Source organism: Patiria miniata, unplaced genomic scaffold (genome assembly GCF_015706575.1).
Source record: "Patiria miniata isolate m_02_andy unplaced genomic scaffold, ASM1570657v1 HiC_scaffold_20, whole genome shotgun sequence".
Lineage (NCBI taxonomy): Eukaryota > Metazoa > Echinodermata > Asteroidea > Valvatida > Asterinidae > Patiria > Patiria miniata.
Genome location: NW_024037059.1, coordinates 30,371,288 through 30,392,747, shown reverse-complemented (window position 1 = coordinate 30,392,747; position 21,460 = coordinate 30,371,288). Strand labels below are relative to the sequence as shown.

General features: G+C 41.4%; 2 protein-coding genes across 2 annotated transcripts; both read left to right on the top strand.

Annotated features, from left to right (window-relative positions):
• Positions 1-9,460: 9,460 nt before the first annotated feature.
• On the top strand, positions 9,461-11,380 carry LOC119728028 (tripartite motif-containing protein 2-like). The gene has a single exon (XM_038200109.1). It carries the CDS (start codon positions 9,461-9,463, stop codon positions 11,378-11,380), a length of 1,920 nt encoding a protein of 639 aa, XP_038056037.1.
• Positions 11,381-19,543: 8,163 nt separating this feature from the next.
• Positions 19,544-21,460, top strand: LOC119728027 (E3 ubiquitin-protein ligase TRIM56-like). Its single transcript, XM_038200108.1, has one exon. The coding sequence runs from the start codon at positions 19,544-19,546 to the stop codon at positions 21,458-21,460; it is 1,917 nt and encodes a 638-aa protein (XP_038056036.1).

Sequence of the window (21,460 nt, the reverse complement as noted above, 5' to 3'; positions counted from 1 at the left end):
TGCACGGGGACGCTTTGAAGCCGCTCTGGGCGCAGACATTTTGAATTGATGTGCGTGTTTGTAGAACAAAATCAAAATAGATGGATTGAATTATAAAAGTGTACTCTAAATACAACGCGCAAGTACTTACGCAAACAACTTAAGCGCGTCACAATGGTTCAAAAAACGTCACGGCGAAAAGCATCTGCAGCGGAGGGACGCGCATAAGTTGTGCTGTTTGCATAGAGCAAAATAAAACGCTCATTTGGTGATCGTGCGTTTCGGTTTTGGGCGTATCGGCTTCGATAACGCACCGGTATGGTATACGCAGATATGTAAATAGCCATACAAAATTTCGAGTTTTCCATAGGTTTGTGCACAAACATGGATGCGCCCATGAGGCATTACTCTGTACGTCGAGTTAGCGCTCTAGTAATTTAATATAGCTCTATGGGCTAACCTGAAATCCGATGATTTGCCTTACACATTACAATAAGTATGCACGGGCTAGGTAACAAACATTAATGAACTATGATATCATCACTTCATTTACATACAGCCAATTACAGCGCGCAGTGGTTCGGGAAGTAATGAATAATCATTTAGTGATCATGCGGCAACCCTATTTGAATGCATGCATTCACAGTAAACAAATAATAGTCAATCAGCATGCAGTACTGTGCGTGAAGAGCTAGCTAGTGGCGAGTTGCACGTGTGAGCGCCCTGCGCGCACACAAGCCAAAATTGGGTCATCAGTCGATTATACAGTAGATCAACCCTTCAGATTGATAAATGGTTCATGAATATTGCATAGGTACATACAGTAAAATTTTGAGAATTTTATTCAAATTTGGTTTGAATATTCACTAGAGTTGACAGCAACTAGCTGTGCAGTTACTTTATGAATAAACTTTGTGAGTGACAGGCAAATAGACCGCCCGGAGGCCATCTGGTCGGGCGACTCGGCGCCTCAAAAGCATGTATTGTTAATGGATGTCTGACAGAGTCAGTGTGCCGAAGTGCAAAAGTTGCCGCCTTTTGAATTTGATGGGTACCCACATACAATTTTTCCACAATCGGAAATATTTGGTTTCTACAGCAAGCAGACATACTAAATTTACATGGTGTACAGATACTATGTTAACTTCAGAACCCGTTTCTTTTAGGAGTTGTAGTTTCAGAAAGTAGAGGGTGTATGCATTAGCCTATATACCCATCTGTGTGTGAGTACAGCGCATATTTCAATGCTGGTCATATGTATGGAGGATGGCAATTTATGAAGGCCCCGCAGAACATTACCTGTTGCAGTTGAACCAGGGCTATTTAGATCTGCTACATACCTGAAATTATAATATTTACCCAGATTGTAAAACCCGTTCAAAATTGGATTAACTGGTAACGTTGGTGTGTTATCAGTTAATCTCCCTCAATGCATTTCGGCATGTGCATTGGCCTCATAGAGCTATATTAAATTACTAGAGCGCTAACTCGTCATTCTGCGCGCGGAGACGTTTTGAAGCCGTCCTGGGCACAGATATTTTGAATTCATGTGCTTGTTTGTAGAACATAATGAAATTAGATAGATTGAATTTTGTACCCCACATGCAACGGGCAAGTAGAACATACGCAAACAACTTAAGCACGTCATGACAGTTAAAAAAAACGTCACAGCAAAAAGCATCTGTAGCAAATACGCGCACGCGTTGCGCTGTTTGCGTAGAGCAAAATGACTAGCTCATTTGCTGATCATCCGTGCATGGGCGTCGCCAGGAGTTTTTCTAGAGGGGGGCAAAACATATTTTTCCCAAAAAATTCTTGTATTTCTCTCGTTTATCAGTTTTAGAGGGGGAGGGACATTTTGTCCCCCCCCCCCCAACTCATTAAATTTACACCACTATGACTTCGCACCTATTTTTCTTTTCTTTTTCTCTCTTTTTTTGTCTTCCTTTTTTTTTTTTTTGCTTTTCCGGGGAGGGGGGGGGGGGGAAAGCACCCCCCCCCCTTGCCCCCCCTCGCGACGCCCATGCATGCGTGTCCGTTTTGGGCGTATTGGCTTTGATAATGCACCGGTATGGAATACAAACGCAGATATTTACAAAAGCCGTACACAATTTCTAGGTCTCCATAGGTTTGTGCACAAACATGGATGCGCCCAGCAGGCATTAATTTGTACATGAAGTTGGCGCTCTAGTAATTTAATATAGCTCTATGGTTGGCCTACACAACGTTATGGGAAAGTTTTTAATGTTAGGCAAATTAGGACCGAGTTATGGGGACTTTCTGCTGTCCCCACAGCATTTTCGGTCCCACAAATGTATGAGTATAGGCCTTTGGTGTACTCTCCAGCAATACAGTCAGAAAGAGAAATCATGGAAGAAATCGTGGAAGAAATCATGGATAATAAGTTGAGAAAAAGAAAAGGGTTGAAAATTTCTTGAACAGTATAACAGTTTTTGATAAAAAATCTATTTGAAGATTGAAGGGACCGTAACTTCTTAAATTCGGCATTCAATTCACAAAATTGAATTTACTACTGTAACGTTGTAAATATGGTCATCACTGTTTGTAATGTTATAATAATTAAAAAGTCCATAAGTTTTATATGAGGTAGTATCAAATGTCTTAAATCTTAATGAAGCAAAGTTTGCCAATTTTCATTTTGTAAAAGTACACTGTATATGAAACACAATGGCACGTGACTATGTAGAAATTCAATTCAAAGCTTTGCACATTTTGCATGTTATGTTAATTCCGTGGATCACAAAACTGAAGACCTATCACACAAATCATTTGTGTAATGTCCATTTTGTGCTTCCGTAGTAAACACGGACAGACTGCCTCATTGAACTCTAAACTTGAATCAATAGCGTTTGTATTGTTGGTACTGGAAAAGTGTACATGACGTTGGCTTATAGCCTACATAATGATATGTACATAAAAGTGTACATGTCCGTATACCGGTCGTGTACAGTGAGATTAGAATAGCAACTGGTTTTTCCCATGATGAGTTATTGCCATTACTATTGTGGCGGGAATATCTGTGACCCGATCCGTAGTCCCTTTACCCAGACAACCTAGCTAAGGATCAGTACCCCAGCAGCCGGGAATGCAGGCCCGTTTGGATGGAAATATACCGCCTATACGCGTAGCAGCACTCACCCACGCCCCTCAACCTTCAAAGATGGACAAGGACAGACAATTAAGTACACAACAGTCAATGACCTCAATTACTGCTTGATTTATTTACACAGAATCAATGTCATATGATGGACCTCTCGTTAAATCATAATGTTAGCCTCTAATAAGTGATTGGTCTCCGAGCCTCTCAATTATCTCTGTAGGGGTAGCCTCGCATTAGCTGCTACGGTAAGGCAGTGCTGGGCAGCACGGCGATGCCTGGCTGGGGATAGCCTCTGAATCCCGGGTAAGAACCGTACGCCTCACGCGTTCCTGTGCGCCTCCACTCTCCCGCCCTCCACCGTTTCCAGTCGCGAGCCTTCCTCGAGGCGGCGGGTAGATGAGCGCGCCCTTCCGGCTCCGTCACGTTACAATCGGCAGATCGCTGTATGTCGCTCCGCCTCCAGTAGCCTCCGCGGACTCCGTGCCTCCTTATGCCAGCCCGACTTCACCGCACCACCCAGCACACGCCCGTCAGCGCGCGCAAGCTAAGTTGCCTACCGTCTCTTCCCCGTAGATGATCTCGGCGTACGCTCGGAAGGTTGTGTCTGAGATAAGCCTAATTTGTGACTGTGTGTGTCTGAGCTGTGTCTACCTGAGCTGAGTCTGTCTCGCAACTGCTCCGGGGCCTTATATAGGGCCCACAGTAGCGAGCGCGCCCTCTCTAGACTACGCTGCTATAGTAATTTGCGCCACACTATCTTTAAACCAAGTATGCATAAAATATAATTTTGTCAGTTACTTTTTGGATAGCTGCAAATGATCTACTCTTCCTTTAATTACATTTGGCAAGCAAGTTCCTGGTCTTGTTCAGGAGTTTACCCAACCTCGTCCCCAGTGCTTACTTTATTTCCAACCGCGTTTCCAATAGTAAACCCTGGATAGGAAACTTTCTTCCTGTATCCTGATTGGATACCGCAATTGGCTAGTAATGGATTTTTATCGTGTACTTGGTGCTCTATATTCACAACGTGCAGTACGTGTTTTCGCGATCATTCGTCCACGCCTTCTCGAAAATACTAATTTCCTTTCCAATATGCTCATATTAATATGAAATATGATACTGCATGTTATCCTGATAAGATCGTAACAGTTTGATTTCAAAAATCGTGTTTTCGTAACTCACGCCGTGCTCGCGCTGCTACGAATTGACTCTGTTTTTACCCCAGACACCGCATACAAAAACAAACGCTAATGTGTAACGCATATCCAGGCACCAGACTGTTCCTCATTTGCATACGTGTGCAAAAATCTTGCACATGCAAATGATCCAATACCAGGGTGAGAGAGCAGGTAGGGGTGGGCGCGTACTGCTCGACACCCTGGGGACGAGGTTGGAGTTTACCTATTACATGTACCTTCATCAGCCGGTCAGTATAGAGTACCAAAGTCTGACGTCAGCTGAATTTGTTCTGATTCACGCGCTGGTTTGTGCGCTGATGTCTCCACACACTTTAGCTATGCGCGAGACCCAGAATACGCGGCACACTTCGGTACTCTATGCTCTTTGAGGTATGGTGGACCCAACTCGAGGGCGCTATAACCTAGTTAGTCTTGGTAAACTCTTTTGTATTTACCCAAATTTTACCAAGACCGTAAAGCATCCACCTGATGTGTCCGTCTTGTCTCATTAAGTCTAATATTGTCTACACGTGGTTTTTAAATCTATATACAGATTGAAGGTGCTCTATTTTAATGGACCTAAGGTTTCAAAATCTCAAAATGTATTATATCTCACCCACAGGTTCTATCTCGATCTGGCATTCACTATTATTACTGTCATGCCACGTGCACATGTGGCAGGGCCAAGTTGCACTTGTGATTTTTCATAGCGTAATAAATAGGAGTGGCCCCCCCCCCTTAGAAAAGAAAATCATTTTAGTCGAAGTTTAGTTCCCCCCCCCCTTTTCTTGGTAGTTTGTCCCCCTGTTTGTTTACTTTAATAGCCCACTTGTTCCCCCTATATAAGATGCCACATGTTGGACCCTCATTTAATTTAAGTTCAGCAGACCAGCAGAGAGACAAGTTAACATTTTAGTCTTTTATTTTCCTCCTACCTGGAGAGTAGTTTCCCTGCCTGGGTTTGTCTGCTTGTCCATTCATTGGTTTTTTAAGTTCATTTTTGTGCTTTTAGAGTCATTTTCCAATAGTGCTGTGTGGGGTTTTTTGTTTTCCTTGGTTTAATTTTTTTTTTATCAATCCATTTTTTCATACCATAGTTTTTTCTCTTATTCTCCTAAAATTTTATCCAATTGTTTATTTTACTCCTTGGTAAATTCCTTTTTGAGTTTGTTTTTTACGTTGTTTGATCCACATTGAGATTTCTTTGAAGTATTTGAGAAAAATTGTCTGTTTTATTGAAGGATTTAAAAAAAATTTGCATGTCAAGGATTTTATTAAATTATGAGACAAAATTAAATTTTTGAGGTCTCGTTTGTTTCCTTGCTTCCTTTTCTTCTTTGTCCCAGTTTCTAAAAGTGAATCGCGACCTCATCATTTCAACCAGGATTTTTAGTAAGTTATTTTCGCTGTTACACACAACCCCCCCCCCAAGACTATTCAAGGCTGACAAAGCACTATGCACATAGCATCCAACATAGCAATAGCAGTGTGTTCAGATGCACATGTGTTTTGCGTATTGCGTGTTTTGTTCCCACGCGCTTCAAAGTTAGGTTCAAGCATTTCACGAAGGGGTAGTTTGGAAAAGAGCAAGGAAATTTTCAGTTACGTTCATATTGAAATTGATGTACGTTTGCAAGAGATTTGGATTAAATTATTAAGTTTTCTCTCAAAAACAAGCAGCATCTGTGGCTGAGGCGTTATAAAACAAATATTGACTGCTTCAAACTTGTAGTGAAACTAGCCTCCCTCGGTGATCCATGGATCATTCCATCTCCCTGGGTGTCACCTCAGGAATAAAGAACGCTGCATGGATCATCTCAGGAGGCTTGTTTTACCATTCCAACCAGTCATTTGTGCATTTTTTTTTTCGCTTGAAGCAACACAAGTGCTCAAAATTTAAGAACAGGTGCTTAACAACAAAGTTGATGAAGTTTTAGCTCTATGAATGCTGTGTATTCAGAAGAATCAATCTTCTAGGATCTCAATTTCAATTCAAAAGCTGCCGAGTCATATTTTGAATTGCACCCAAAATCAGCATCCAAGACAAGTTCTCATTGAGCTGATTGCAGCTATGTGATGTCACACGATAACCCATGAATGATAGCAACCTCACACCTGTGTGTGTCGTGTCAACGCTTGTGCGCATCCATTCACAGATTTGCCAAATTACAAACCAACTACTAGCGGAAATTTCCAGAAATGTGTCATCTGACATATATTTGGAAACGGCCTTCTTATATTGTTTTCTTCACAATGACAGCATGTTATGCCAGAAAGAATAACTTCACAGGCAGTCCGAGCAGCTTTACTAAGGGTTGCTTTTCTATTTTTATTGTAATATTCCTACTTGGGCCTCGATCATTTGTGGCTGGACTCTGATGTTCTTTAAATAATAGGCTATTCTTGTGGCCAAGATTTAACAAAAAGCCAAGCCACCTTACCCCTACCATCTGCTAGTTTTTCTACTACAACCAGTAACAGTCATTCCTATTGTAGGCATGCATGAAACGTAGGGTATATTTCCTAATTTTTAGCTTTGTATCCATGAGATCACCAGGATTTTTTCTAGAGGGGGGCAAAACATAATTTTCCCAAAAAAGTCTTGTATTTCTCAACATATTCTCGATTGATCAATTTTAGTGGGGGGCAGAGACATTCCCCCCCCCCCAACCAATTAAATTTTCACCACTATGACTTCATGCCTCTTTTTTTTAAATTTTTTTTTTTGGTGGCTTTTCGGGGGGGGGGGGAGGGAGGGAGCGCCCCCCTGCCCCCCCCCCCCCCCCCCTCACGATGCCTATGTTTGTATCGTGGATACCTTAATACATCCTACTTTCAGTTCTTATTTTCAACCCTCACTTTTCCATTTTCATATCTTTAAAAGTATAAAATCGAAGGCCTATTTGTAGGCATTTTTAACAGTTATACATGCAAAAGGAGTCATAACAATGCATGCAGTGGTGATATTTGTGCAATGTCCATTTTGTGCTTCCGTAGACAGAGTTAGTTTGCCTGTTTGAACTGTGGACTTTAATTTCAATATCATTTGCAGCATTGTTAGTGTGTAGGCCTATATTGAACTTGAGTAAAGATCATTATCATAGTGTTGCTATTTTTACGGTACTGTATGACAAAAATAGCAACTGGTTTTTCCAGTGTTGAGTAAAGGAGTGAATTGATTAGCTGTTGTTGCACCATTCATTGCTTGAAGAGGCCTGACATGTACACGTATAAACCTAGGCTTACAGAACTTTACAACTTGCAAGTTAATTGATGGTAGTTTTGCCATCCTTTTCTTTTTTTTACATTTGACGGAAGTTTCACGTTTGTGGTGGGAAACTGTGGCTAACTGTTGATCCAGATAAAGTAGGTGAGTTTTGGCGTTTTGGCCGGATTTTACATGGTCTTTGCTTTTCGTGCGTTTCGCTTTGTTTTTGAACATGTCAAATGTAGCCTATAGGCCTACCAGGAAAATTATGCATGAGATTTGCACGAATGTTTAGCAGTTCAGTGCAAGTGATGCGCGAGTAAGTATGTTTGTTGTAAACATGATGCTTTAAAAAAAATATTAAATTCTCTTTTTGTAATCGAAGTCTCGAAACAGAGTCTATGTCTTTGGTCTTTTTTACATTAAGGCCTACTCCTATTTTATTATTTCTGCATAAAGGTATCGACCATATATCAGTGAACTGAAGAACAGTAAACGGCCGCCGTTAATTTGTAACTCCCAATGAGTTAGCGGGCAGTCAATTAGTGAGAGTCAATACAAATGTATCCCAGGCTGGTGTGCGGTAAAAGAGATGGGTTGGGCATAGGGGTGTGCACTTATGGGTAGTACAGGAACCGGGTACCCTATTGAAAACAATATGGGTACCCATTTGAAAAAAAAATATGGGTACCTGGGTACAGTGGCGTAGCCACCAGGGGGGGAGCGACCGCCCCCCGTGAAACCTTGTCGCCCCCCAGTCGCCCCCCCACTGAGATTTTGAGTTTCTAGAAAAAATTATCATTGATCTACATGACGTCATGGGCCCTATTATCTACTACAATGTATCTTTTGCTTAGAAAATATTGGTTAAAGTGGTCAGAAATTGCCTCAGATAGCACCACAGAGCATTTAGAATCTAAAATTCTGGTAACTGATTCAATGACTCCAACCTCGAAAACAATGTTCACAAAATTTTCTTATGCCTTTAGCTGAGGAAACCTCGAAAATTATGTTTAAATTATTATCTTTTGTGCTAAGATAATTATTGCTTAAAGTGGTAAGAAATTGCCTCAGATCACACCACAGAGCATCGAAAATCCAATTTTTTTCGGGGCCCTTAAGCGGGCCCCGAACCCCACGCCAATAGCTCAGAATACCGATAGCTGATTCAATGTCTTCAACCTCGAAGACGATGTTCAAATAATTATCTTTTGCCAAGAAAAAATAAGTTAAAACATGGAGGAAAGTCGTAAGAAATTGCTTCAAATCACACCACAGAACATCTAGAATCCAATTTTTTTCGGGGCCCTTAAACGGGCCCCAAACCCCACGCCGTAAGGGCTTCGCGCTTCCCGCTTCCCGCTTGCATCAGTTATGATCAAGGTATGTCCCCCCCCCACTTTTGAGAAGCGATTGACGCCCCTGCTTGACACCCCCCCCCCCATGAAATGTTCCAGCCCCCCCCAGCCCCCCCCCCCCCCCCCCCCACTGAAAAAATTGCGGCTATGCCACTGCCTGGGTACCCGTTCAAGAAACCCAAGCCAAAAATTCAAATCTGCGAAGTTGCTGTTCAGATTGTTCATAAAGGTCCGCATGATAATACTACCACAAAGGAGCGGCAATACGGCTAGATAGGGTGAGCTCTTTAGCTAGGTGGTGAAAACTGCAACTTTTGCAAGCATCATAAAATGTGAAATTGGTTTTGGTTTTCCATGTATCCTGTTTTTTTTAATTTTGAAATGTTCCCAGTGACATTTGAAACACTTATTTTTCATTGACTGAGAAGTTACCAAGTAATTTGCAAATACAGATACTCGATTCCATAATCTGGAACCGGTTCCTGACATTAACGGTCGGGTGCTCGAGTACCCAGTTCCGATGCACAGCTCTATGGGGCAATCACCTGTTTGTTATAATTTTGAGCTTTTTCAGACACGGAGGTTTGTTCTGTTTTGATTAGGTCACACTTGAAATATGGCGGAGGCTGCAGCCAAACCTGTGTGGAAGATCAGCCAGGGGCATCTGGAATGTCCGATCTGTTGCTGTCTTTTCAAGGATCCCAAGATGCTGGACTGTCTCCACAGCTTCTGCCTCAAGTGTCTGGAAGAGATGATGAGCAAACAGAAGCCAGAGGCAGAGAAGATAACATGTCCAGTCTGCAGGAGAGAGACACAATTTCCTGATGGAGGATTGCAGAGTCTAGCTTCATCTTTCTTTCTTAGTTCTCTTGTCGATGAGGTCAAACAACAGGAGGCGGTACTAGGAGAAGCATCGGCACCTACCGCCACATGTGACTGTGGAGAAGGCAAGGAGGCCACTTGGAGGTGTCTTGATTGTAGTGATAACTTCTGCCAAAAATGTTGGAAAGCCCATGGGAGGTTCAAGTCCACCAAAGACCATCAAATCATTTCATTGGGAGATTGGCAGGAATCAAAGATGTCTCCAGCAGAACATAGCAAACCCATCACCCGAATGTGTACGGTCCACACAGACCAGACGTTGTGTTTCTACTGTGACACCTGCGATACCTTAATCTGCCCCATGTGTGCCGCATTAGATCATCGGTCGGCAGAGCACAATTTCGTAAAGATTGATGACAGTATCAGGTCCTTCCGCAGTGAGGTCGACAACACACTGCAGGAGTTCGAGAAGTGCAGGCAGTGCTTCAAATCTACTGAAAAGTCAATCGAACATGCACGAAATAGATTGCAAAAGAAACTGGCTCAGGCTCATAGTGATATTGATGCAAAAGCGGAGGCAGAGATCACTAAAATCAGGAACAAAGCTAAGCTTCTCACCGACAAGGTCAACAAAATTGGTCAGGAGAGAGACAAAGAGTACGAAAAGGCGCTCATGCACAACCGTGAACAGATGGAACGCGCAGATCAGACCATCGCAGCAGTAAATGACTTGATGAGTCAAGCTGATGATGTCGAGCTTTTGGATCTCAAGCAAAAGGTGATGCACAACTTGGAATTCCAGAAGGAGCTCAAGTTTGAAATTGTGAATCACGGTCCGTCGTTCATCGGTGTCAGATGTCAAGACGTTGTGATTGATGCAGATCTTGGGGAGGTCTGTGTCAGCGAGAAATGGCAGTTAAAGGAAAAGCTCGGCAAAGAAGGTTCCGGTGACGGGGAATTCAAATTGGCCAGGAATGTTGCATGTTTCACAAACGGGGACATTGTAGTAACTGACATAGGTTTGAAACGGTTATCGTTGTTTATCTCAACTGGGAGGTATAAAACATCGGTTGCTAAAGGAGATGCTAGGCATCAGTTGGAAGCTCCTTTTGGCGTTGCTGTGACCCATGATGATCTGCTTTTTGTCACGGACCAAAAGAAAGTGAAGGTTTTTAACACTGAGCTCCACTTTGTTCGCGAGTTTACACCTTCAGCTGACGATGCCGATGGGCGATCAGAGAGTTTTCTCACTGCTGTTGCTGTTGACAGTCAACGAGTAGCAGTCGCTGACTGGGGGAGAAACGTCATCAGTGTCCACAAACTGGACGGATCGTTGATTACAAGCATCTCAAATAACATGGAAAGCGATTACTTGGCAATAAGCAATTTCGGCTGTTTAGTCTTCACAAACTACGAGGGCCAAAGTTTGCTATGCGTTAACTTTAGAGGTAAAGAGATGTTCAGTGTCAAGACATTCATGAATGGCAAAGCTGCAAAGCCAACTGGTGTCCTGTGCGATGATGATGAGACCATCTATGTTGTTGTTAATTCTGAAAATCAGGAAGACTCTGAAGTGCAGCGATACGATTCAAATGGTGCATATGTAGCAACAGTAGCTCAAGGGTTGTACAATCCGTTAGGAATGGCATTCACCCCCGCTGGCGACGTAGTTGTTGCTGACCTACACTCCGTTAAGATCTTTGAGCGGATGTGATTTGCCTGATGGCCCTCCGAAAAACTAACTGCTACATTTGAACCGGGGCTAACCTGCATCTCATGATTTGCTTTACAAGGCCTAGCAGAACATGACCTGTTGTAGTTGAACCAGCTAAATTCATGAAACTATAATATTTACCCGCGTTGTAAAACCCGTTTGAAATTGAATTAACTGGTACCGTTGGTGTGTTTCAGTTAATCTCCCTCAATGCATTTTGGCATGTGCGTTGGCCTGGGTAGGCCTACACCGCGTTATGGGAAAGTTTTTTATTGTTAGGCAAATTAGGACCGAGTTATGGGGACTTTCTGCTGGTCCCACATGTTTTCAGTCCCAACAAATGTGTGAGTAGGTCTTTGGTGTACTCTTCAGTAATAATGTATCGGAAAAAGAGAAATCCAATCATCAAGAGTGTAGAAAGAGAGAAAGCGTTCAATGTTTCTTGATCCGTAGAACAGTTTTTGCTGACAAACTATTTTAAGATTGAAGGGACCGTAAATTCACAAAATTAACTTTACTACTGTAATGTCGTAAAAAATTGTCATCACTGTATTTAATGTTATAATAATAAAAAATTCCATAACTTTTATGTCACATAATATGAAATGTCTTAACTCTTAATGAAGCAAATTTCGCCAATCTTCATTTTGTAAAAATACATTGTATATGTAACATAATGTCACGTGACTAAGTAAATATTCAATTCAAAGCTTTGTAAATTTTGCATGTTTTGTTAATTCCTTGGATCACAAAACTGACGACCTATCACACAAACCATTTGTGCAATGTCCGTTGTGTGCTTCCATAGTTCACACGGAAAGACTGTCTCATTGAACTCTAAACTTGAATCAATAGCATTTGTATTGTTGGTACTGGAATAGGGTACATGACGTTGGCTTAGCGCCTACATACATGACATAAGTACAGTGTACACTGGTCATGTACAGTGAGATTAAAACAGCAACTGGTTTTTCCCATGATGCCATTAGCTATCTTAAACCAAGTAAGCTTTCAAGCCAGACAGGGGGATATTGCGATCCCTTATTCCTTTTGTGTGTATGAATATTGCATAGGTACATACAGTAAATTTATGTGAATTTCATTCAAAATTGGTTTCAATATTCACTAGAGTTGACAGCAACTAGCTGTGCAGTTACTTTATGAATAAACTTCGTGAGTGACAGGCAAATAGACCGCCCCGGAGGCCATCGGGCCGAGCGACTCGGCCGCCGCAAAAGCATGTATTGTTAAAGGATGTGCAAAAGTTGTTGCTTTTTTAATTTGATGGGTACCTGCATAAAATGTTTCCACAATATGAAATATTTGGTTTCTACAGCAAGCAGACAAAACTAAATTTACATTGGGTACAGTTACTATGTTTAGTACCCGTTTCTTTTAGGAGTACTGTGCAAGAAGAGCTAGCTAGTGGCGAGTTGCACACAGGGACGCGCCGCCTACACACAATCCAAAATTGGGTCATCGATCGATTATACAGTCGATCAACCCTTCAGATTGATTAATGGTTTATGAATATTGCATAGGTACATACAGCAAAATTTTGAACATTTCATTCAAATTTGGTTTGAGTATTCACTAAAGTTGACAGCAATTAGTTGTGCAGCTACTTTATGAATAAGCTTCTTGAGTGAAAGATCTGGCCGAGTCGCTCGGCGAGACGCGGGCCATTCGGCCGAGCGACTCGGCCGCCTCAAAAGCATGTATTGTTAATGGATGTCTGACATAGTCAGTGTGCGGAAGTGCAAAAGTTGTCGCTTTTTTAGTTTGATGAGTACATACAATTTTTCCACAATTGGAAACATTTGGTTTCTACAGCAAACACTGCTGACATACTAAATTTACATGTTGTACAGAACCGTTTCTTTTAGGAGTTGTAGTTTCAGAAAGTCGAAGGTGTATGCATTAGCCTATACCCATCTGTGTGTGAGAACAGCGCGTATTTCAATGCTGGTCGTATGTATGGAGGATGGCAATTTACTTTGTAATGAAGGCCCCGCACAACATTACATGTTGTAGTTGAACCAGGGCTATTTACATCTGCTGCATTCCTGAAATTATATTTACCCAGAATGTAAAACCCGTTCGAAATTGAATAAACTGGTAACGTTGGTGTGTTATCAGTTAATCTCCCTCAATGCATTTCGGCATGTGCGTTGGCCTCATAGAGCTATATTAAATTACTAGAGCGCTAACTCGTCATTCTGAGCGCGGAGACACTTTGAAGCCATCCTGGGCGCAGACATTTTGAATTCATGTGCGTGTTTGTAGAACATAATGAAATTAGATAGATTGAATTTTGAAAGTGTACTCTACATGCAACGTTCAAGTAGAACATACGCAAACAACTTAAGCACGTCATGACAGTTAAAAAAACGTCACGGCAAAAAGCATCTGTAGTGAATAAGCGCACGCGTTGCGCTGTTTGCATAGAGCAAAATGACACGCTCATTTGCTGATCGTGCGTGTCGGTTTTGGGCGTATTGGCTTCGATAACGTACCGGTATGGAATACAAATGCAGATATACAAATAGCTGTACAAAAGCCGTACAAAATTTCTATGTCTCCATAGGTTTGTGCACAAACATGGATGCGCCCAGCAGGCATTACTTCGTACACGAAGTTAGCGCTCTAGTAATTTAATCGGGTTGGCCTACACAACATTATGGGGAAGTTTTTATTGTTAGGCAAATTAGGACCGAGTTATGGGCACTTTCTGCTGTCCCCACAAATGTGTGAGTAGGCCTATGGTGTACTCTCCAGCAATAGTCAGAAAGAGAAATCGTGGAAGAAATCATGGATAATAAGTTGAGAAAAAGAAAAGGGTTGAATGTTTCTTGAACAGTATAACAGTTTTTGATAAAAAAATCTATTTGAAGATTGAAGGGACCGTAACTTCTTAAATTCGACATTCAATTCACAAACTTGAATTTACTACTGCAATGTTGTAAATATGGTCATCACTGTTTGTAATGTTATAATAATTAAAAAAAAGTCCATAAGTTTTATATTATTAGGTAATATGAAATGTCTTAAATCTTAAAAAGGCAAAGTTTGCCAATTTTCATTTTGTAAAAGTACACTGTATATGAAACACAATGGCACGTGACTATGTAAATATTCAATTCACAGCTCTGTACATTTTGCATGTTTTGTTAATTCCTTGGGTCACAAACCGTCAACCTATCACACAAATCATTTGTGCAATGTCCATTTTGTGCTTCCGTAGTAAACACGGACAGACTGCCTCATTGAACTCTAAACTTGAATCAATAGCGTTTGTGTTGTTGGTACTAAATTAGTGTACATGACGCTGGCTTATAGCCTACATAATGATATGTACATATTAAAGTGTACATGTACGTACCGGTCGTGTACAGTGAGATTAGAATAGCAACTGGTTTTTTCCATGATGAGTTATTGCCATTACTATCTTTAAACCAAGTATGCATAAAATATAATTTTGTCAGTTACTTTTTGGATAGCTGCAAATGATCTACTCTTCCTTTAATTACATTTGGCGAGCAAGTTCCTGGTCTTGTTCAGGAGTTTACCTATTACCTTCATCAGCCGGTCAGTATAGAGTACCAAAGTCTGACGTCAGCTGAATTTGTTCTGATTCACGCGCTGGTTTGTGCGCTGATGTCTCCACACACTTTAGCTATGCGCGAGACCCAGAATACGCGGCACACTTCGGTACTCTATGCTCTTTGAGGTATGGTGGACCTAACTCAAGGGCGCTAACCTAGTTAGTCTTGGCAAACTCTATTTGTATTTACCCAATTTTTTTCAAAATCTTAAAGCATCCATCTGATGTGTCCACCTTGATTCAATAAGGAAAATATTGTCTGTATGTTTTTAAATACAGATTGAAGGTGCTCAATGTTAATCGACCTAAGGTTTCAAAATTTCAAAATTTCTTATATCTCACCCACAGATTACGTCTCTGGCATTCACTATTTTTACTGTCTTGCCACGTGCACATGTGGCAGGGCCAAGTTGTACTTGTGATTTTTCATAGAGTATTAAATGGGAGTAGCCCCCCCCCCCCCCGCCTTAGAAAAGAAAATCATTTTAGTCGAAGTTTAGATGTCCCCCCCCCTTTCTTGGTAGTGTGTCCCCCTGTTTGTTTACTTTAGCAAACATGTTCCTCCTATATAAGCTTCCCCATGTTGGACCCTCATTTAATTTAGTTCAGCAAACCAGCAGAGAGACAAGTTAACATTTTAGTCATTTATTTTCCTCCTACCTGGAGAGTAGTTTCCCTGCTTGGGTTTGTCTGCTTGTCCATTCATTGGTTTTTTTTAGTTCATTTTTGTGCTTTTAGAGTCATTTTCCAATAGTGCTGTGTGGGGTTTTTCAGTTCCCTTGGTTTTATTTTTTTTCTATCAATCCATTTTTTCATACCATAGTTTTTTCTCTTATTCTCCTAAAATTTTATCCAATTGTTTATTTTACTCCTTGGTAAATTCCTTTTTGAGTTTGTTTTTCACGTTGTTTGATCCAGATTGAGATTTCTTTTGAAGTATTTGAGAAAAATTGTCTGTTTTATTGAAGAATTTAAAAAAAATTGCATGTCAAGGATTTTATTAAATTATGAGACAAAATTAAATTTTTGAGAATTCTCTTTTGTTTCCTTGATTCCTTTTCTTCTTTGTCCCAGTTTCTAAAAGTAAATCGCGACCTCGTCATTTGAACCAGGATTTTTAGTAAGTTAGTTTCGCCGTTACACACAGCCCCCCCCCCCCCCAAGACTATTCAAGGCTGACAAAGCACTATCCACGTATGTAGCAACCAACATACCAACAGCAGTGTGTGCAGATGCACATGTGTTTTGCCTGTTGCGTGTTTTGTTACCATGCGCTTCAAAGTTAGGTTCAAACATTTCACGAAGGGGTAGTTTGGAAAAGTGCAAGGAAATTTTCAGTTACGTTCATAATGAAATTGATGTACGTTTGCAAGAGATTTGGATTAAATTATTGAGTTTTCTCTCAAAAACAAGCTGAATCTGTGACTGAGGCGTTATAAAAAAAATATTGACTGCTTCAAACTTGTAGTGAAACTAGCCTCCCTCGGTGATCCATGGATCATTCCATCTCCCTGGGTGTCACCTCAGGAATAAAGAACGCTGCATGGATCATCTCAGGAGGCTAGTTTTACCATTCCAACCAGTCATTTGTTCCTTTTTTTTCGCTTGAAGCAACACAAGTGCTCAAAATTTAAGGACGGGTGCTTAACAACAAACTTGATGAAGTTTTAGCTCTGTGAATGCTGTGTATTCAGAAGAATCAATCTTCTAGGATTTCAATTTCAATTCAAAAACTGCCGGGTCATATTTTGAATTGCGCCCAAAATCAGCATCCGAGCCAAGTTCTCATTCAGCTGATTGCAGCTATGTGATGTCACACAATAACCCATGAATGATAGCAACCTCACACCTGTGTGTGTCGTGTCAACGCTTGTGCGCATCCATTCACAGATTTGCCAAATTACAAACCAACCACTAGCGGAAATTTCCAGAAATGTGTCATTTGACATATATTTGGAAACGGCCTTCTTATATTGTTTTCTACACAATGACAGCATGTTATGCCAGAAAGAATAACTTCACAGGCAGTCCGACCAGCTTTACTAAGGGTTGCTTTTCTATTTTTATTGTAATATTCCTACTTGGGCCTTGATCGTTTGTGGCTGGACTCTGATGTTCTTTAAATAATGGGCTATTCTTGTGGCCAAGATTTAACAAAAAACCAAGCCACCTTACCCCTACCATCTGCTAGTTTTTCTACTACAACTGGTAACAGTCATCCCTATTGTAGGCATGCATGAAACGTAGGGTATATTTCCTAATTTTTAGCTTTGTATCCATTGGCGTCACCAGGATTTTTTCTACAGGGGGCAAAACATAATTTTCCCCCCAAAACTCTTGTATTTCTCAACATATTCTCGATTGATCAGTTTTAGTGGGGGGCGGAGACATTCCCCCCCCCAACCAATTAAATTTTCACCGCTATGACTTCATGCCTCTTTTTTTTTTGGGGGGGGGGGGGGGGGGAGCGCCCCCCTCGCGATGCCCATGTTTGTATTGTGGATACCTTAATACATCCTACTTTCAGTTCTTATTTTCAACCCTCCTTTTTCCATTTTCATATCTTGAAAAGTATAAAATCGAAGGCCTGTGTGTAGGCATTTTTAACAGTTATACATGCAAAAGGAGTTACAACAATGCATGCAGTGGTGATATTTGTGCAATGTCCATTTTGTGCTTCTGTAGACAGAGTTAGGTTGCCTGTTTGAACTTTGGACTTTAATTTCGATATCATTTGCAGCATTGTTAATGTGTAGGCCTATATTGAACTTGAGTAAAGATCATTATCATAGTGTTGCTATTTACGGTACTGTATGACAAAAATAGCAACTGGTTTTTCCAGTGTTGAGTAAAGGAGTGAATTAATTAGCTGTTGTTGCACCATTCATCGCTTGAAGAGGCCTGACATGTACACGTATAAACCTAGGCTTACAGTTACAACTTGCAAGTTAATTGATGGCAGTTTTGCCATCCTTTTCTTTTTTTACATTTGACGAAAGTATCTTGTTTGTGGTGGGAAACTGTGGCTAACTTTTGATCCAGATAAAGTAGGTGAGTTTGGGCGTTTTGGCTGGATTTTACATTGTCTTTGCTTTTTGTGTGTTTCGCTTTGTTTTTGAACATGTCAAATGTAGCCTATAGGCCTACCAGGAAAATTATGCATGAGATTTGCACGAATGTTTAGTATTTGAGTACATGTGTGCGCGAGTAGGTATGCTTGTTATTAACATGATGCTTTTAAAAAATATCAAATTCTCTTTTCTGAATTGAATTCTGAAAATACGAGTCTATGTCTTTTTACTCGAGTCCCTAACGGAAAATGACTCAACTCGACTTGAGTTACTGTGAGCAAATGACTCGGCTCGACTCGAGTCCCTCATCAGAATGACTCGACTCGACTCGAGGAAGGCTAATTAGACTCAAGTCCAGAAAATAAAAGCAAAACTTTGCGAAAAGTGTTTGCAATGACTTACACCAGTGCCGATTTTTGTTCAGGTCACGTTAGAATGTTTGTGAATATATACATGGTTTGATCAGTGTCCCTATTAGTTGAATGGGATCATCTGGCACCACCTTTATATTTTCATTAAGAGTCAAATGCGGTGTCACCACATGTAGAAGCCCAAACGAAAATGAGAAAGCAAATCAATGACTTTCTCTCTCGTGATTATTTATTGTATAGTGTTCAAATATTTGTGACTCTAATTGACTCGAGCTACACAATTGACTTGACTCTACTACACACTGTGACTTGACTCTACCTTCTTGACCTAATTACTTGACTTGAGTCGAGTCACTTCTTCAAAGTGATTTGACTTGACTCGAGTCACAAAAATCAGCAACTCGTTACAACTCTGTTATTTCTGCATAAAGATATCTGCCATATATCTGTGTATTGAAGAACAGTAAAATTTGTAACTCCCAATAGGTTAGCACGCAGTCAAGTAGTCAGTGTTAATACAAACGTATCCCAGGCAGGTGTGCTGTAAAAGAGATGGGTTGGGCATAGGGGTGTGCACTTATGGGTAGTACAGGAACTGGGTACCCTAGTTGAAAAAATATGGGTACCCATTTGAAAAAAATATGGGTACCTGGGTACCCATCAATGAAACCCAAGCCAAAAATTCAAATCTGGGAAGCTGTTGTTCAGATTGTTCATAAAGGTCCGCATGATAATACTACCACATCGGTGCAGCAATATGGCTAGATAGGGTGTATACAGTGAGCTCTTTAGCGATGTGGTGAAAACTACAAATCGCAAGCATCATAAAATGTGAAGTTCGATTTGAATGCAATGTATCCTGTTTTTCATTTGGAAATTTTCCCACTGACATTCAAAATATTTGTTTTTCATTGACTGAGAAGTTACTAATTAATTTGCAAAGTTGGTTACGGATCCTCGATTCCACAATCTGGAACCGGTTCCTGAAAATAACGGTCGGATACTCGGGTACCCAGATCCGATGCACAGCCCTATGGGGCAATCACCTGTTTGTTATAATTTTGAGCTTTTTCAGACACAGATGTTTGTTCTGTTTTGATTAGGTCACATTTGAAATATGGCGGAGGCTGCAGCCAAAACTGTGTGGAAGATCAGCCAGGGGCATCTGGAATGTCCCATTTGTTGCTGTCTTTTCAAGGATCCCAAGATGCTAGACTGTCTGCACAGCTTCTGCCTGAAGTGTCTGGAAGAGATGATGAGCAAACAGAAGCCAGAGGCAGAAAAGATAACATGTCCCATCTGCAGGAGAGAGACGCAGGTTCCCGATGGAGGATTGCAGAGTCTAGCTTCGTCTTTCTTTCTTAGTTCTCTTGTTGATGAGGTCAAACAACAGGAGGAGGTATTAGGAGAGGCATCAGCACCTACCGTCACATGTGACTGTGGAGAAGGCAAGGAGGCCACTTCGAGGTGTCTTGATTGTAGTGATAACCTCTGTCAGGAATGCCGGAAAGCCCATGGGAGGGTCAAGTCAACCAAAAACCATCAAATCATTTCATTGGGAGATTGGAAGAAATCAAAGATGCCACCAGCAGAACATAGCAAATCCATCACCCGAATGTGTACGATCCACACTGACCATCCTCTGTGTTTCTTCTGTGACACATGCGACACCTTGATCTGCTCAATGTGTGTCGCATTGGATCATCGGTCGGTAGAGCACAATTTCCTAAAGATTGATGACCTGATCAGGTCCTTCCGCAGTGAGGTCGAAAACATACTGCAAAAGTTCAAGAAGAGCAGGCAGTGTTTCAAATCTACTGAAAAGTCAATCGAACATGCACGAAATAGATTACAAAAGAAACTGGCTCAGGCTCGTAGTGATATTGATGCAAAAGTAGAGGCAGAGATCTCTAAAATCAGAAACAAAGCAAAGCTTCTCACTGACAAGGTCAACAAAATCGGTCAGGAGAGAGACAGTGAGTACGAAAAGGCGCTCATGCACAACCGTAAACAGATGGAACGCGCAGATCAGACCATCGCGGCAGTAAATGACTTGATGAGTCAAGCCGATGATTTCGAGCTTTTAGAGCTCAAGCCGAGGGTGATGCACAACTTGGAATTCCAGAAGGAGCTCAAATGTGAACCGGCATATCATGGGCCGTCGTTCATTGGTGTCAGATGTCACGACGTTGTGAGTGATGCAGAGCTTGGGGAGGTCTGCGTCAGTGAGAAATGGCAGTTAAAGGGAGAGTTCAGCAAAGAAGGTACCGGTGACAAGGAATTCAAATTAGCCACAGCTGTTGCCTGTTTCAGAAACGGGGACATTGTAGTAACTGAAATATTTTTGAAACGGTTATCGTTGTTTAGCTCAACTGGTCAGTACAAAACATCGCTTGCTCAGGGAGATGCTAGGCATCAGTTGGAAGCTCCTTGGGGCGTTGCTGTGTCCCATGATGATCTGCTTTTCGTCACTGACAAAAAAAAAGTGAAGGTTTTTGACAATGAGCTCCAGTTTGTTCGCGAGTTTACACCTTCAGGTGACGATGCTGATGGGCAATCAGATAGTAACCTCCAATCTATTGTTGTTGACAATCAACGAGTAGCAGTCGCTGACAGGGGGAGAAAGGTCATCAGTGTCCACAACCTGGACGGATCATTGATTTCAAGCATCTCAAATAATATGGTCGACAATTTCTTAACAATAAGCAATTTTGGCTGTTTAGTCTTCACAAACTACGCGGGCCAAAGTGTGCAGTGTGCTAACTTAAAAGGTAAAGAGATGTTCAGTGTCAAGACATTCATAAATGGCAAAGCTGCTAAGCCAACTGGTGTCCTGTGCGATGATGAGACCATCTATGTCGCTGTTCATTACGGAAGTACTGGAAGCTCTGAAGTGCAGCGTTACGATTCAAATGGTGCACTCGTGGCAACCGTAGCTCATGGGTTGTACAAGCCGTTAGAAATGGCATTCACCCCTGCTGGTGACGTAGTTGTCGCTAACCGACATTCCGTTAAGATCTTTGAGCGGATGTGA

What these genes read in the sequence shown, in the direction of transcription:
- LOC119728028 (XM_038200109.1), top strand. Translation starts at nt 9,461, where the DNA reads ATGGCGGAGGCTGCAGCCAAACCTGTGTGGAAGATCAGCCAGGGGCAT.
- LOC119728027 (XM_038200108.1), top strand. Translation starts at nt 19,544, where the DNA reads ATGGCGGAGGCTGCAGCCAAAACTGTGTGGAAGATCAGCCAGGGGCAT.